General features: G+C 48.1%; 1 protein-coding gene across 1 annotated transcript in view; it reads left to right on the forward strand.

Moving 5' to 3' along the window:
- The window catches only part of ANTXRL (ANTXR like), a 79,801-nt gene continuing 65,512 nt past the window's right edge, over positions 1 to 14,289 (forward strand). Inside the window, exon 1 of the mRNA XM_030570681.1 lies at positions 1 to 483. Within this exon, the coding sequence (XP_030426541.1) occupies positions 320 to 483 (164 nt within the window). The 5' untranslated portion in view covers positions 1 to 319. The remainder of the gene's footprint in view (positions 484 to 14,289) is intronic.

Here is a 14,289-nt window from a genome sequence, read left to right on the forward strand (position 1 = left end):
GTTCGCTCTCTGCGGGAGGAGGCACGCAGGAAATTGGGGCTGAGTTGCTACTCTAGCAACTCAACCCAGCCTGTTAGCGAGGGGCGGGGGGATGGGGCTTTAGGTACAGTCCATCCGGACTCCGAGCCAAGACCCCCTTCCACCCAGAAGTCTCCCCCACCCCCAGCATCACCTCTGCCCTTGCATGGACCAGTGGGGTGGGGGAGCCGAGAGCTGGTTCTGCGCATGTTTGAGAGGAGATCGGAAACTTTTTCTTTGCTTCTGAACAGCCTCCAAGGGCCGCGGGGCGGAGGAGGGGGGGCAGAGATTGAGGAAGAAAATGGCGAGTCGTGGGAGTTGCGTGGAGAAAGCGGCTTTCCTCTGCGCCTTCCTGCTGGCCACTTGGAGCCTGGCGTCCTGCGCCCAAGCGGAGCCGGAGGAGGAGGGGAGAGACGACCAGCGCTCCTGTCACGGGGCCTTCGATCTCTACTTCGTCCTAGATAAGTAAGTGACAGTCCCTTTTCAAAGCGGTTATTGACCCTTCACTGCCTTTGCCCTGCTGCTGCAGCGGGGATCTCTGGGCGGATCGCCTGGGCATGCCGCCCTCCCACGCTGCCCGCGCCCTGCACACAAAGAGAGCACTGTGCAAAGCAAAGGCACCCCCAGCTAGGGAAGCTCAGGTCACACACACGGGGGCCACAGGGCTTTTCGGGGACTCGGTGGCCCAGCAAAGGCAGCCACGCTCGGGAGAGCCCGCTAATACGCGGGTAGTAGCGCATAATACGCAACTTGCGTTACTTCTGGGATGTTGAGGGATTTGGTCGGTTCTAGGCTGTAACCATTTGCATTTACTTAGTTCTAGGCTTAAATCCAAAGAATTTGCTTAGTTCTAAGCTATCACCCACGGGATTTGGTTAATTCTAGGACACAGTACAGCCTGTGCATTCTGGTTAATTTTAAGACTCCAACAGTTGTTTGTCCCAATTGTTTACAGGCGTGGTTTCACTTATTTAAAAATGTGTTAGCTGGTCATGGTTAATCTTTGAGGGGTTGTCTACACTAGTGTTTAAAATATATTAGTTCATACATATTGTCTAATGAATTTTTAGATACTACCTATTATCCTAGTTTAAACATGGCCTAGGCTATTTGTACACCGGAATTTGTAGATGTGTTTTAACATGTGGTACTCAAGTCAACTGTAAATTCTAGTGTAGACACTATGCAAGTGTTAGAGGGCATAGGTGCTCATTTCTAGTTGTGTTTAACTCTAGTGTGAACCCTGGGCTCAACATGACAAGAAAGAAATGTTTGTGTCCTGCCTACAGTAGAATTTACAGTTGTGCTAGTCAAGATGCTTAGTTAGCACATGTTAAAACATGACTAAAGATTGGAGCTTTTTCTCAATGTGCATCTGACCAGATGGCTATGTGTGTGTCTAGAGGGGGAATTGTTCAGTCTGTCAGGCCTTCTGCTGAGCTTTGGGCCAAAAAGCACCTTCTCAAAGAAAGATAGTGACTTTTTGGTTTGCTCTGAAAGCAAAAGGATGCAAAGACTTCCTATGGCAGTTGTTATTTTCCAGGAACCTGCATCACAAAATACCCTCCTGCCTCCTAAGGTTTATTACAGGGCTTTCTGACTCCAGCATCAAATGCACTTGTATCAAGATTTTGAATTGTTGTTATCAATATTATCATGCTGTTCTCCAGAATGTAATAAAAAAATCAGTAAAAATGGATATTGGTGTTTGAGATTGGCAGGATAGGACATGTATATAACTTCATACAATGTAATTTCCTTGCCTTAAAAAGTCATTATTATATGCCTAGTCAAATCTAAGGCTTTAGATATTGGTTAAGGTACTGTCAAACCTCTACATTGAAATTGTGATGTAACTTGATTCTCTGACTTGATTGTGACTGTGGTATAGATGATCCATGTGTAGGATCCAGTCCTGCTGCCATTAAAGTCAATGGCAAAACTCCCATCCACTTCAATCATAGCAAGATCAGGCCATGAAAGTCTGCAAGAGAATAAAAGCCGAACTGTTTCAAATGAAAAATGCAAAGGAGGTAATTTGGTGATTTAAGTTGAAAGAGTTTCTTGTGGTTTTAAGGTCTGAACTTGCTCCCACTGAAACCAATGGTGAAATTCCTGTTGGCCTTTCGGGAGTAGGACTGTTACAAGAAAGAAATCTGCAAGGATTATGTGAAAGACCCCCAGTCTGTGGTCTATGTGCTGCAGCAGAATGTCCAGGAATGTTGGTGGGAGCTGTGCGTACAAACTGAAGTTGTATTTGACCCTTCCTGCTTTTCTACATGACTGGTGGTATGGCAGCAAGGGGGTTTCTGAGGACAGATCTCATGGATGGATGGACTCTGGCTCTTGGAACAGTTTAGCAGGACGGAGACAGATAATAAGTAAGAGTTGACAAGGTGGAGGGAATCTGTGAGTGTTGGAAGGGAGGATGGGCAAAACTGAGACTGTAACATACACATTTTTGGAATCACATTTATTCAGATGTGAATCAGGGAGCATTTCTGGGTCCAACTTCTAATGGGATAACCCCCAACAATATGCAGTACTAGACATTGTATGCCACCAAGTGATATTGTGGATTGCCTTCCTCCATTGTGCCTGGCCAGTTTGGAATTAGAGACATTCAGTCTTAATTAGATGGATAACAATGGGGTTGAAATGTTGCAATTATATATAGAGATATACATATCTCATAGAGCTGGAAGGGACTTTGAAAGGCCATTGAGTCCAGTCCCCTGTCTTCACAAGGCAGGACCAAGTACTGATTTTGCCCCAGATCCCTAAACAGCCCCCTCAAGGACTGAGTTTACAACTCTGGGTTTAGCAGGCCAATGCTCAAACCACTGAGCTATCCCTCCCCCCAATGAAATGTCCAGGCTTGAGTCCTATGGCCCTGTGAGGCCCTCTATGAATGAATGACGGTGTGTCTGAGAAGTCAGTCTGGGTGAACCAGAATGACTTTAATAAGTCCTCTCTGTTACTTTGCTCCCTTGTGGGAAGATGTTATCTCATATCAAAAGCAGCCAGACTGAAGGAATACAAGAAGTTTCTTCCCTTATTGGTGCAGGCACTGTACATTACCACAATGACTTTGTCAGGGCCTGATTTTCTTTTTCATCCTGCCAGCTGGCGTCTGCAGGGATCTGATCCTCAAGACATCAGCCGGCAGAGGGGGAAAGATCATGCGCTGGTGAAGTTATTGGTATAATATATGGTGCCAATTAGAAAGAGAAACTTGCTGAGTTTGTGCAGTTTTTCTCCTTCTGATGTAGATTACATCTTCCTGTATTAACTCTATGGGATAGGCAGCTTCAGAGCAAAGGAACCAGGGGTATATGAAGGCCTGACATGGGGAAAAAAGCAAAGACCTATCTCAGAGCTCCTACAGGGTATCATTCCACACAAAGCAAAAGGTCAGGGCAAAGCTCTTATCCCTGTGGGCAAACCTCTTGAAGCTACCACAGGTAGATACATTCTGCCCTCTGGGTTCTGTATTCTTGGTCTACACTGGGGGCAGGGGGTGTTGATGTAAGATGCACAACTTCAGCTACGGGAATAGCGTAGCCGAAGTCGACATATCTTATTTCGTCTTACCTCCCGTCCTCACTGTGTGGGATCAATGGCCATGGCTCCCCCATCGACTCTGCTTCCTCCGCCTTCCCTGGTGGAGTTCCAGAGTTGACGGGAGCACGTTCGGGGATTGATATATCGCATTTAGACGAGATGCGATATATTGACCCCCGATAGATAGATTGCTACCCGCCGATCCAGCGGGTAGTCTGGACGTACCCTTAACCATGGTATATTGTGCTGGAGCAGCATTAGCCTTTGTCGGTACTTGGAGGGGACACCTTAAAGTTAAGGAAAGTGGCTCTGGTGATTCAGAAGGTAGGGCTCTTCTGGTTCAGACTGATGCTAGGGGGAATGTTGTAAGTGTAGGGCTCCCTTACTCCAGTGTGCTGGGTACAGGGGGTGAGGTGACTCAGAAATCAGAGGGCTGATCTCCAATTGCATTGATGTTTATATAGTAATGTCCTGGTTTTCAGAGATGCTGAGCACCCACAGTTCCTGCCATAGGCCATGGGAGCTATGTGTGCTCAGGAGTTGACACTGGACTAGTGCTTAGCTTCTGCTGAACCCATTGCCACAGGTCCCTCAAGTTTACTAATTCACAGCTTCTTGTGGTAGTGGCCTCCTGGCTGCTGCTGACAGCCCTCAGGCTGCATAAGAATCCAGCTGCCTGTCTCTGTGCTACATCCTCTGCTCAGGGGTTTGCTCGCTTGGCTCTGTTCAGATCACGTGGTGACATCCTTATGTCGAGTTATCTCTCTCTCCTCTGCTACATTGCTGTTGACATCCAGCTCTTGTTTGCCACTGTGTCCAAATGCACTTGCAAAAAAAACAACTGACCTCTAGTGTTTTCTAATTATAGCAGCGCCTGGTAGCATCATTTTAATTGTCTATCAGTGCAGCAATTATAAGTCCTTAGTTTAAAGGGGTTTCTAACTCTGCCATGAACATCTGCTCCTGGCTAGTGCTTGACATGACAGATCTGAGCCACATATGTGTATTTTTGTTTACTGAATGTGAAGAAATCCTTTTTCTTATTTCTGAACTGTGAGGCCGGAGAAAGAAGGACCTTGAGATGTTCGGATATATTTCTGCATTCCTCTAAAATGGGGCGTTTCACAAAAATCATTTATATTTTAAGCAAAATTGAGTTGGGCAGACGTTGGAGTTGCAGACTTCTGTTTATCCACAGGACAGACAATGGCTGTGCAGGCTTCCCCCGCAGTGTCCTTGCCAGCATGCATCAACCCTGCTCTGGAAGTGTCTCATCTCTGTGGGTGAGATGGGAGATTGGCCTTCATGGCCCATTCCCTCCTTGGCCTCTCTGCTGGCACTTCCAACAAGGAGACCAATTAGTCCTCTGGGGAAGTGATTAAGACTCATTACATCCAGGCCACACAGTCACCAGATGGGAAGGTCTTTCCGTAATTATTGCCCCGGACTGGTTTTGAACTGATGACCTAAAGGTTGCTGCAAGCTATTGCCAGTCCCCAGAGTCACCCAGTCTCTACGCACCGTGTGCTTTATTTTCAAAAGCCCTGGTTGGCAAGGACATTGTATGTTCCAGGGAAGCCAAAAAAACCCCATTGTTTTGTTTCAAACGTTCCGAGTGAATATAGTACTCGCAAAATAGATGGAATACAGGCACTGGCTAGAGCAAATAGGAACTGTGCAGGTTTCCACCCCCCAGTCCTTTCTAAGAATCTTTGCCCATCTTGCAACATTCCCACTGTTCCAGTCCAAGGACTTGACTTAAGCACAGGATATTGATTTGTCTCAGGTACTTCTGCAGCATCTCTCTGCAGGGGGTCTCAGCACTGACTGCTGTTCTGTGTGCTGATTGTGTGCACTGGATCAGAGGGAAACCCACTAGATTTAGGTCAAAATTATTTAAAAATGGATGGCTAAATCCAGCCTTGGACACTTAGGACAGCGGCTAATTGGAGATGCTGGGATCTCAGCACATTTGAAAATCACACCACTATTTTAGGTGCCCCACTATGGACTCAGTCACCTAACTTTGGACCCCCATTTTTGAAAATATTGGGCTCATTTCACTCGTGGCCTATGTCAAGATGGGGACCAACCTGTCTGGAAGACCAAGCATTCATGTGGTGTACCGCCTAATCCTGATTCATCAGTACATCTGGGATCTGATCATGAGGCCCTGATGCAGAAAGATTCCACTGAAATCTATGGGAGTTCATGTAAATAAGGAGAACTGAGTTTGCCCCGTAAATGTAATTGATTATAGCAGGTCTAAATTTCTGAATATGGTTGTAAATATCTATCTATCCACCCCTTACACCCCATCCATCCCATCTATCCATCCCCAAACACCCCATCTATCAATCCCCATGCACCCCATCCATCAATCCATCCCCATCCAACAGATCGATCGATCTATCTATCCTCACACACCCAATATATCCATGTATCTATCCCCATACATCTCATGTATCCATCTATCAATCTCTCCCCATAAACCCAATCTATTCATCTATCTCCAAAAAACCCATCTATCCGTCTCCATCAACCCCATCCATCCATAGAAATATCTCCATACACTGTTCCATTCATCTTTCAATCCCCACCCACCCCATTCACCCATCTATCTATTCCCATACAGCCATCCATCCATCTATCTATCCCCATTAACCTCATCTATTGATTTATCTTATCCCCATATACCCTATATATCCATTTACCTTATCCCCATACACCCCCATCCATCCATCTACCAATTCACTCTGTGTATCTATGTATCCACATACAGTGCATCCATCCATCTATCCATCCCCATATGCCCCATCTATATATCTATCTATTCCTACACAGCCCATCCATTCTATCTATCCCCATACACCCCATCCATCTAATTATCCCCATACACCCTATATATGCATCTGTGTACCCCCATCCATCCCATCTCTCTCTCTCTCTCTGTCTGTCCCCAGAAACCCCATCTAGTGATTGATCTTATCCCCATACATCCTATATATCCATCTGTGGATCCCCATACACTGCATCCATTCATCTATCCATCCCCATACACCCCATCTATTCATCAGTCTATCCCCATACACCCCATCCATCTATCTATTTATTGATCACCATACACCCCATCTCTCCATATATACCCCATCTCTCCATCTGTCTACACCTTCACCTATCTATCTATTTATCTATCTATCCCCATAAACCCCATTCTATCCATCTATCTATCCTCATCTATCCCATCCATCCGTCTCCATACACTCCATATATCCATCCTGAAACACCCCATCTATCTATCCCCATACACCGCATCTATCCATCTCTGTATCCCCATGCACCCATCTATCTATCCCCATACACTATATCCATCTATCTAGCCCAAAAACCCAATCCATCCATCTACCCATTCCCATATACCCCATCTATCTGTCCCCAAACAGCCAAACATTCATCTATCTATCTATCACCATTTATCCTGTATAGTCATCTATCTATCCCTATTCATCCCATCCATTCATCTATCCCCATACACCCCATCCATCAATCTACCCATTCCCATACACCCCATCTATTATCCCAATACACCCCATCTATCTATCCCATCCACCACATCTATGTATCCCCATACACCCGTCTGTCCATCTATCAATCCCACCCATCTTTGTATCCCGATATACCTCATCCGTCTATCTATCCCCATACACCCTATATGTAAATCTGTGCATCCCCATACATCTTATCTATCTAGCTATCTATTTATCTATCCCCATACACCCTATATATCCATCTACGTATCCGTATACCACCATCTATCCATCCACATACACCCTATCTATCTATCCCCACACACCCCATCTATCCATCTATCTAGCCTAGTGATTGTTAAACTTTTGTACTGGTGACCCCTTTCACATAGCAAGCCTCTGAGTGTGACCCCCTCTTAATATATTTAACATCATTATAAATGCTGGAGGCAAAGCGGGGCTTGGGATGGAGGCTGACACCTCGTGACCCCCCAGGTAATAACCTTGCGACCCCCTAAGGTGTCCCAATCTATTCCCATAAACCCCATCTATCCATCTGTCTATCCCCATATGCCCCATCTATCTATATGCACCTCATCCATCCATCTCTCTATCCCCATATACCCCTTCCATCTATATGCACCTCATCCATCCATCTCTCTATCCCCATATACCCCTTCCATCTATCTATCCCCAGGAACCCTATATATCCATCTATGTATCCCCATACAGCCCATGTATCCATCTATCCATCCCCATAGACCCCCATCTGTCCATCTTTCTATCTCCATACACCTCATCCATCATCTGTTCACATACATCCGATCATCCATCTATCTATCTATCCCTGCCCGTCTCTGATTCTCATAATCTAACCTAGTCATTTATACCAAATATATCACTATGTTTGAGGTCAGATTAGATGATCACAGTGGTCCTGTCTGGTGTTAAAAATCCATGACTCAAGGAATCTGAGTGCCCACAGTCAATATGTATTATCATCAAACCCTGATCTGCTGGTATTTTTTTCCTGTCTGTCTTTCTTCACTGGGGTATAATGTAGCTGATGTTTAGATTTTATGTAGCCATGTACAATAGCTGGCAAATTCTGCCAAATGCTTGCTTTGTTGTGGACATAACTTTGTTATTGGAAGCAGGTTGTGTTTATTTGTACTTTGTCCAATATTACATAAGCAGAGCTGCCTTTTGGCAAAAAAGAAAAAAACAATTAAATCCAAAAAGGAAAAAGCTTAAAGACAGTACAAAGTGAACCAATGAACAGTGAGTTTGTTAGATGGCACGTGTATAACTAAAAGGGTGAAGAAAAAAGCATCTCATATGCAATGTTTAAATAAAGGCATATATCTGTATGGAACTGCGTTTTATATAGTAAGAGCCTGAGCCGTAGCCAAGGAAGTAAATTGAAAGACCCTGACTGATTTCAGTGGGTTTTGGGTCATGCTCCATAAGCATATAGTTGTAGGGAGTGAGTTATTGTTTCTGGGTGTGAGCTTGCATGCCTGACTCTCACAACGTGAATTTGCACAAGGCATGCAAGGACTGGGTCCTTGATGCACAAATGGAGAACAGCAGCATGGCTCTTGCACATTACACTCAGCAGAAGTGCCTCATTTTGCTGCCTCCTGGCCAGTAGCAGTGCCTGCTGAGTGACAGAGAGCAGCGAGGAGTAAGGGCCTTGGCTTTGCTGAATATAACCAGAACTGCTTAGCTGTGTGTCCAAGGACCTGTACTGGTAATAGGAAAAGTTCTAAGATGAGTAGTGGGCTGACGGGCTAAATTCCGTGTCTGGCTTTGGGTTTCCTTTCCCTGTGCGCTGCCCATTTCTGTGGCTAGGTGTTGGGGAAGTCGCAGGAGGGAGCTGGCTTGGCCACATGGTCAGATTGATAGTGATCAGACCAGTGGCAGCGTTTTGAGGGAGGCACACAGAGTAGATAACAGTGTGGAGTTAGGTAATTTTACAGCCATTTTATTTCATGGGAGAAAAGCTCTTAGTGAGGGGATAGTGTTCTAGCCTAGCACTGGTCCCACTCTTAAAACCTTTTGGATGCAGCTACCTTGAGAGGCAGTGTGCATCAGCAGCTAGCCTGTTGGAGTGGGACCTAGAAGATATGGGTTTGAATCCTGACTCTCGGCAAGTTGCTTTTCTGTGCCTTTCTTTGTTCCCCTTCCTATCCTTTGTCTTGTCTATTTACGTTGTAAGCTCTTTGGGGCAGGGCCTGTCTCTTATGATATGTTTGGACAGTGGACAGAATAGTGCAGTCGGATGTCAGCTGGGGTGTCTAGATATTATTGGAATACAAATGCTGGTCCCTTTTACCTGGGTGATCCATCCACAAAAAGTCCTTTCCAGGCCAGTGCTCAGGAGAGGAGGAGTCTTGTCACTTCCGATACTCTGCTGGCTCAGGAGAACAGAGCCGTGAGATGGATGGATGTGCATGTGCATGTCTGAAACCACAACAAACTCAGTGCCCTGAGGCTTTGCTTTAATTCCAGAGCCACTAATACCGATGTGCAGAATTTCCCTGCTGTCTAGAATGTGGTTGTGGCTGCAATTAGCTCTCACCAAATAACAACCAAGCTCCAGATTTCAGAGCAAGGGGCCCTACTCAGACACATGTCCATCCCTGTGACGGGCGGGGCCAGCTTTAGCCCCAGGATAAGCAAGTACTGCGCTCTGGGAGTACAGTGGCCCAAGCTAAGCCCAGCAGCATGTCTATAGAACAATGGGTTAGAACAGTGGAGTCTGTTCTTGCTTTGAGACCATCCTGGAATGCTGCCTTCAGCCTGGAGAGCCTCCATATCAGATATAGGCAAATAGGCAGAAACTTGGCAAAAAACTTGCTTCACCCCCCCACCCCACCGTCCTGTTTTCAACCTCAGTAGGGGAGAGTAGGGTTTTGGCACTGCCATTTATATGTATCTGTTGGCAGTAAATGCAGCAGGAAGAGGGACCCTTTAAAGTAGCACAAGAGTGGGTGTAATTAGGAGCAATGGGATGAAACGAATCAAAGGAAACTTCAGGCACAATCTTTCCGGCATTGACATCTATTTTGCAGTGGAATGAACTCCACATGGAAGTCCATTGCTTGGGATGTTTAAAATTAGCCTCCATGAAGCACTGGGAATTACATGCCTGATGCTGCATTTACTTATGTCAAAAGCAGATTAGCAATGGATTTTAACGGCAGCAGGATTGGGGATGGGATGGATGATCTGCAGAAACAGTCCCTGTTCCTAAGTGTGTCCTATTCGTCATAGATGATCAGATAGTATTGGAAATATTTACTAGCTAGCAAGAGCCAGGGCATCCACTTTCACTGCTAAACTATGGAGCTTGTATGCCCTGTACCCTGTTGATCTACTCGGTCTCTTCAGGGCAGCCCCTGCCTATATCTTGAGTCACACATGTTCCAGCGCAGATTCTATGCTGCACCTCTCAGGAGAAGCAGAGATAGAGGGGGGCAAAGATGGCTTTATTGAGAAGGGTATGGGGGCTGGACCAGAGGTCAGCCCCTCTGTTTTCTGCATCTTGCTGTAAATTGGCCATGAATGATACCTCTTCTGTGCCAGTTTTGCCCACCTGGTTTCAGTGGGTATTGGCTAACACCACCCCTTGAGGAGTCGCGCTCTTGTTATGATCCACCCAGTCTTGCACCTGATTGTCTCACAGACATCTCTAAGGACAGGTGGGCCTGACTGTGATAACTGTCACCTCAGCTGTGACAGGGATATAAAAACTACATTGACTTAAAAGGAGTCACTCCTGATTTACTGCGGTGGAAGCAGGAGCAGAATTAGGTCCTGGTTGTCACAGCTCTTTCTTTCCCCACTCTCAGATGCTGATTCACCTCAGCGCCATTGCCCCAGAGAGGCATCAGCAGGAAATTCAGGCAGGCAGCTGCTGCTCGGGGCTCCCGGATGGGACAGGGAGTGCATTCTTTGCTAGGCTGTGGTTTGCTGACTCTTCTTTTTGTGTCTTGTGTAACAGAACAGCGCTCCCAGCATGGGGAGCTCACTCACAGTGCATGGCTTTTGTGGGTTTTGCATTTCTTGGGCCTGATCCTAATCTGGTCCCGGCTGCATCAGCCTGTGATTTCATTGGGATCACTCTGGATTTACACCAGAGCCTGACCCAGAATGTCTCCTTCGGCACATCACTGCCCACAGCAGCTGCTTGCTGCCTCTTCTTCTGCTCCCCCATGAGCCTCAGCCATGGATGGGATGGATGTGGGGGGACAAGGCACCCCCTGTGCTCGACACATTGGGTAAAATGTTGCCTCCTGGCTGATAGGCTGCTGCTGCGGTTGTGGGCGAGTCTCCTCCCCTGCCCAGAAAGGCAGCAACATAGGAGCTCTGGTTGCTACTGCTACCAGCTGGGGGGGGGGTGGGGGAGGCACTGCTGCCTCCCTGGGGATCTCCATGTGCTGCATGTGAGGGAGAGTGGATGCTTTGGGCATGCTGTAGGGGAGGGGGCACACCAAGGAGCCTGCTCTGGGGGCACCATGGAGTGGGGGATGCTGAGAAGCTGTCTGTGGGGGCACCACGGTGTGTGTGGGGAGACACAGGTGCTGGCTCGGGGCGGGGGGAGGCCCAGGAGTTGGCGCTGAGGGGTTGGAAGGCCCAACAACTATCTCTGGGAGCACCATGGAAGGGAGGCCCAGAAGCCATCTCTGGGGGGAGCTGTGGGGTGGAGAATACCAAGGAGCCATCTCTGGGGGTGTCAGGGCCGCCCGGGAGGGGGCAATTTGCCCTGGGCCCACAGGGGCCTCCACAAGAGTTTTTTTGGGCTCCTGGAGCGGGGTCCTTCACTTGCTCTGGGGCCCCAGAAAAGTCTCACGGGGCCCTGGCCCACAGAGCTTCTTCCACTCCGGGTCTTCGGCGGTGAGGGGTCCTTCCACTCCGGGGCGGAAGGACCCCCCGTCACTGAATTACCGCCGAAGCAGGACCTGCCACCAAAGTCCCAGGTCTTCGGCAGTAATTTAGCGGCGGAGGCCCCCACCGCCAAACTACCGCCGAAGTGGGGGCCCCCCGCTGCTGAAGACCCCAGGCCCCCTGAATCCTCTGGGTGGCCCTGCCAGGAGCTCCACTTTTCTATGAGGCGATCGTGGCTCAGGCATCACAAGACAATAATCCAGCCTCGTCAGCGGCAGTTATCCAATGTTCATTTGCTGCTCATTTAACAGACTCTGATCCTGGCCTGAGTGATTTTAAGGGACTTGCAAAAACAGCTTAAAGCAACAACGTTCCAGTGTAGGTCCCGATGTGCAAATGTCCATTTATACCCAGTGGTGCTGGAACATTTTTAGCAGTGAGTGTTGAAAGCCAGCCCCCTTTCCCCTGTCTGCCCCCCTGACCTCCCGAGCTGGGGCTGGGAGCAGGGCTGTGTCTCTCGGAGAGGGGAGATCCAGACAGAAGTAAGAGGGCCAAGGTTGTGACCAGAGCTGGAAGTGGGTGTAGGGCCAGGAGCGGAGCTGGGCAAGGGCCAGCAATTGAGACCCCATGTGTGGGGCCAGGAGCAGAGCCCCGGCCATGGGGCCAGGTTTGGGGCCCTGGGAGCAGAGCCCTGGGAGTGGGGGGCTGGGCACGGGGCCTTGGGAGCGGAAGCCTGGGAGTGGGGCCAAGCACAGGGCCAGGGAGTGGGGCCAGCGGCCAGGGCCGGTGCCTTGGGACCGGAGTCCTGGGTGAGGGGCCAGTAGCAGGGCCCTGGGCGTGGAGCCAGCAGCTGGGGAGTGGGGCCTGGGACCAACCCCCGGGACCCGAACCAGGGAGTGGAGCCCTGGGCGCGGGGCCAGTGGCCCTGCATAAAACCTGGGGCTGCTGCACACTGTGCACCCCTACTTCCTGGACCTATGTTTATACCTGCAGTACTCTCATAGATTCATAGATCCCAAGGCCAGAAAGAACCACTGTGATCATCTCATCTGTCCTCCCATATAGCACAGGCCATAGAACTGCCGCATTATAATTCCTAGAGCAGAGCTTTTAGAAACACGTCCAGTCTTGATTTAAAAGTTGTCAGTGATGGAAAATCTAGCACTCTCACTGTTAAAAACATACACTTACTTTGTGATTCAAAGCATCTCTCAAAGGCCTGCCACCTTCACTATCCTTGGGCATCAGGAAATGGGTTCAGAATGGGTTTTGCTGGCCTCAGACAGACACTTTAGCTAAGACTTGCCTTGCAATTGTTAGATGCTAATAGAAAAACTGATTCTTCAGAACTAAGGACCCACCTCTAGCAGCTGCTGAGTACCACAGTGATTTCAGCTGGAGTTGAGGGTGCTCAGGTCCTCATAGGAAGCACTCAGCACCTTGCAGAGTGGGGCCTTAGTGCATAGTCTAGCAAATGTTTTACCATTGTAAGCCCTGTTCTTAGTTGTATTAAAACTGTTGTTGATGAAAATGGTGCAGGATCAGGCCTTTAGGATAACAAATAAGGATATACACACACACACACACAATCTGTATAGACTTACATATGAAAAAGCAAGCCAAAAGACATGGCAAAAATAGTGCTATATAGGAAACAAACAGGTTCTTACCTAGCCCAGCCATCTGCTCCAGTCGGATTTTGGTGGGTCTGGCATCACCAATGTAGCCCATACTGCGGCATCACACACAGCAAGAGATGACAAGTCTGAACTATGAGGGGTGGAGTGGGGCAGGTCCTTTGATGTTAACTTCGTGCTGAGCACTCCTCTGGCACTGTTTATTTGGAGCATCCACCAGCTGATTTTCAAGCAGCTGGATTTCCTGAAACCTATTTGCAGCCAGCCGGGGTGCTTTCGAGGTGGGAGGGATGGAGTAAGGAACACACTGTATGGATGATGCCCCACAGTGGCAAATCACACCTGCTGCCTTTTTGAAGCGCCTCGGCCGAAGGGTGGCAAAGCACAGGGATCTGGTGCAACCCCCTTTCGGAGCATTGCTGATTCCCTGGGAGCGTCAAATATAAGGACTCCAGCCCACGACAGATCTCACTTGCTTTTCAGCATTAATCCCCCTTCCCCGCGCGTGAATCTGATCAGTCATTTCCATTCACATGCCCCTAGGTGTGCAAAACTCCAACTGGAGTTACATGCTCATATGAATTCCAGAACTAGGGTCTTCACTACAGGCACAGCACATAGCAATGCCTAGCACTAAGGTTTCCTTGCTT

The sequence above is a fragment of the Gopherus evgoodei genome, chromosome 7 (genome assembly GCF_007399415.2).
Source record: "Gopherus evgoodei ecotype Sinaloan lineage chromosome 7, rGopEvg1_v1.p, whole genome shotgun sequence".
Taxonomy (NCBI): domain Eukaryota; kingdom Metazoa; phylum Chordata; order Testudines; family Testudinidae; genus Gopherus; species Gopherus evgoodei.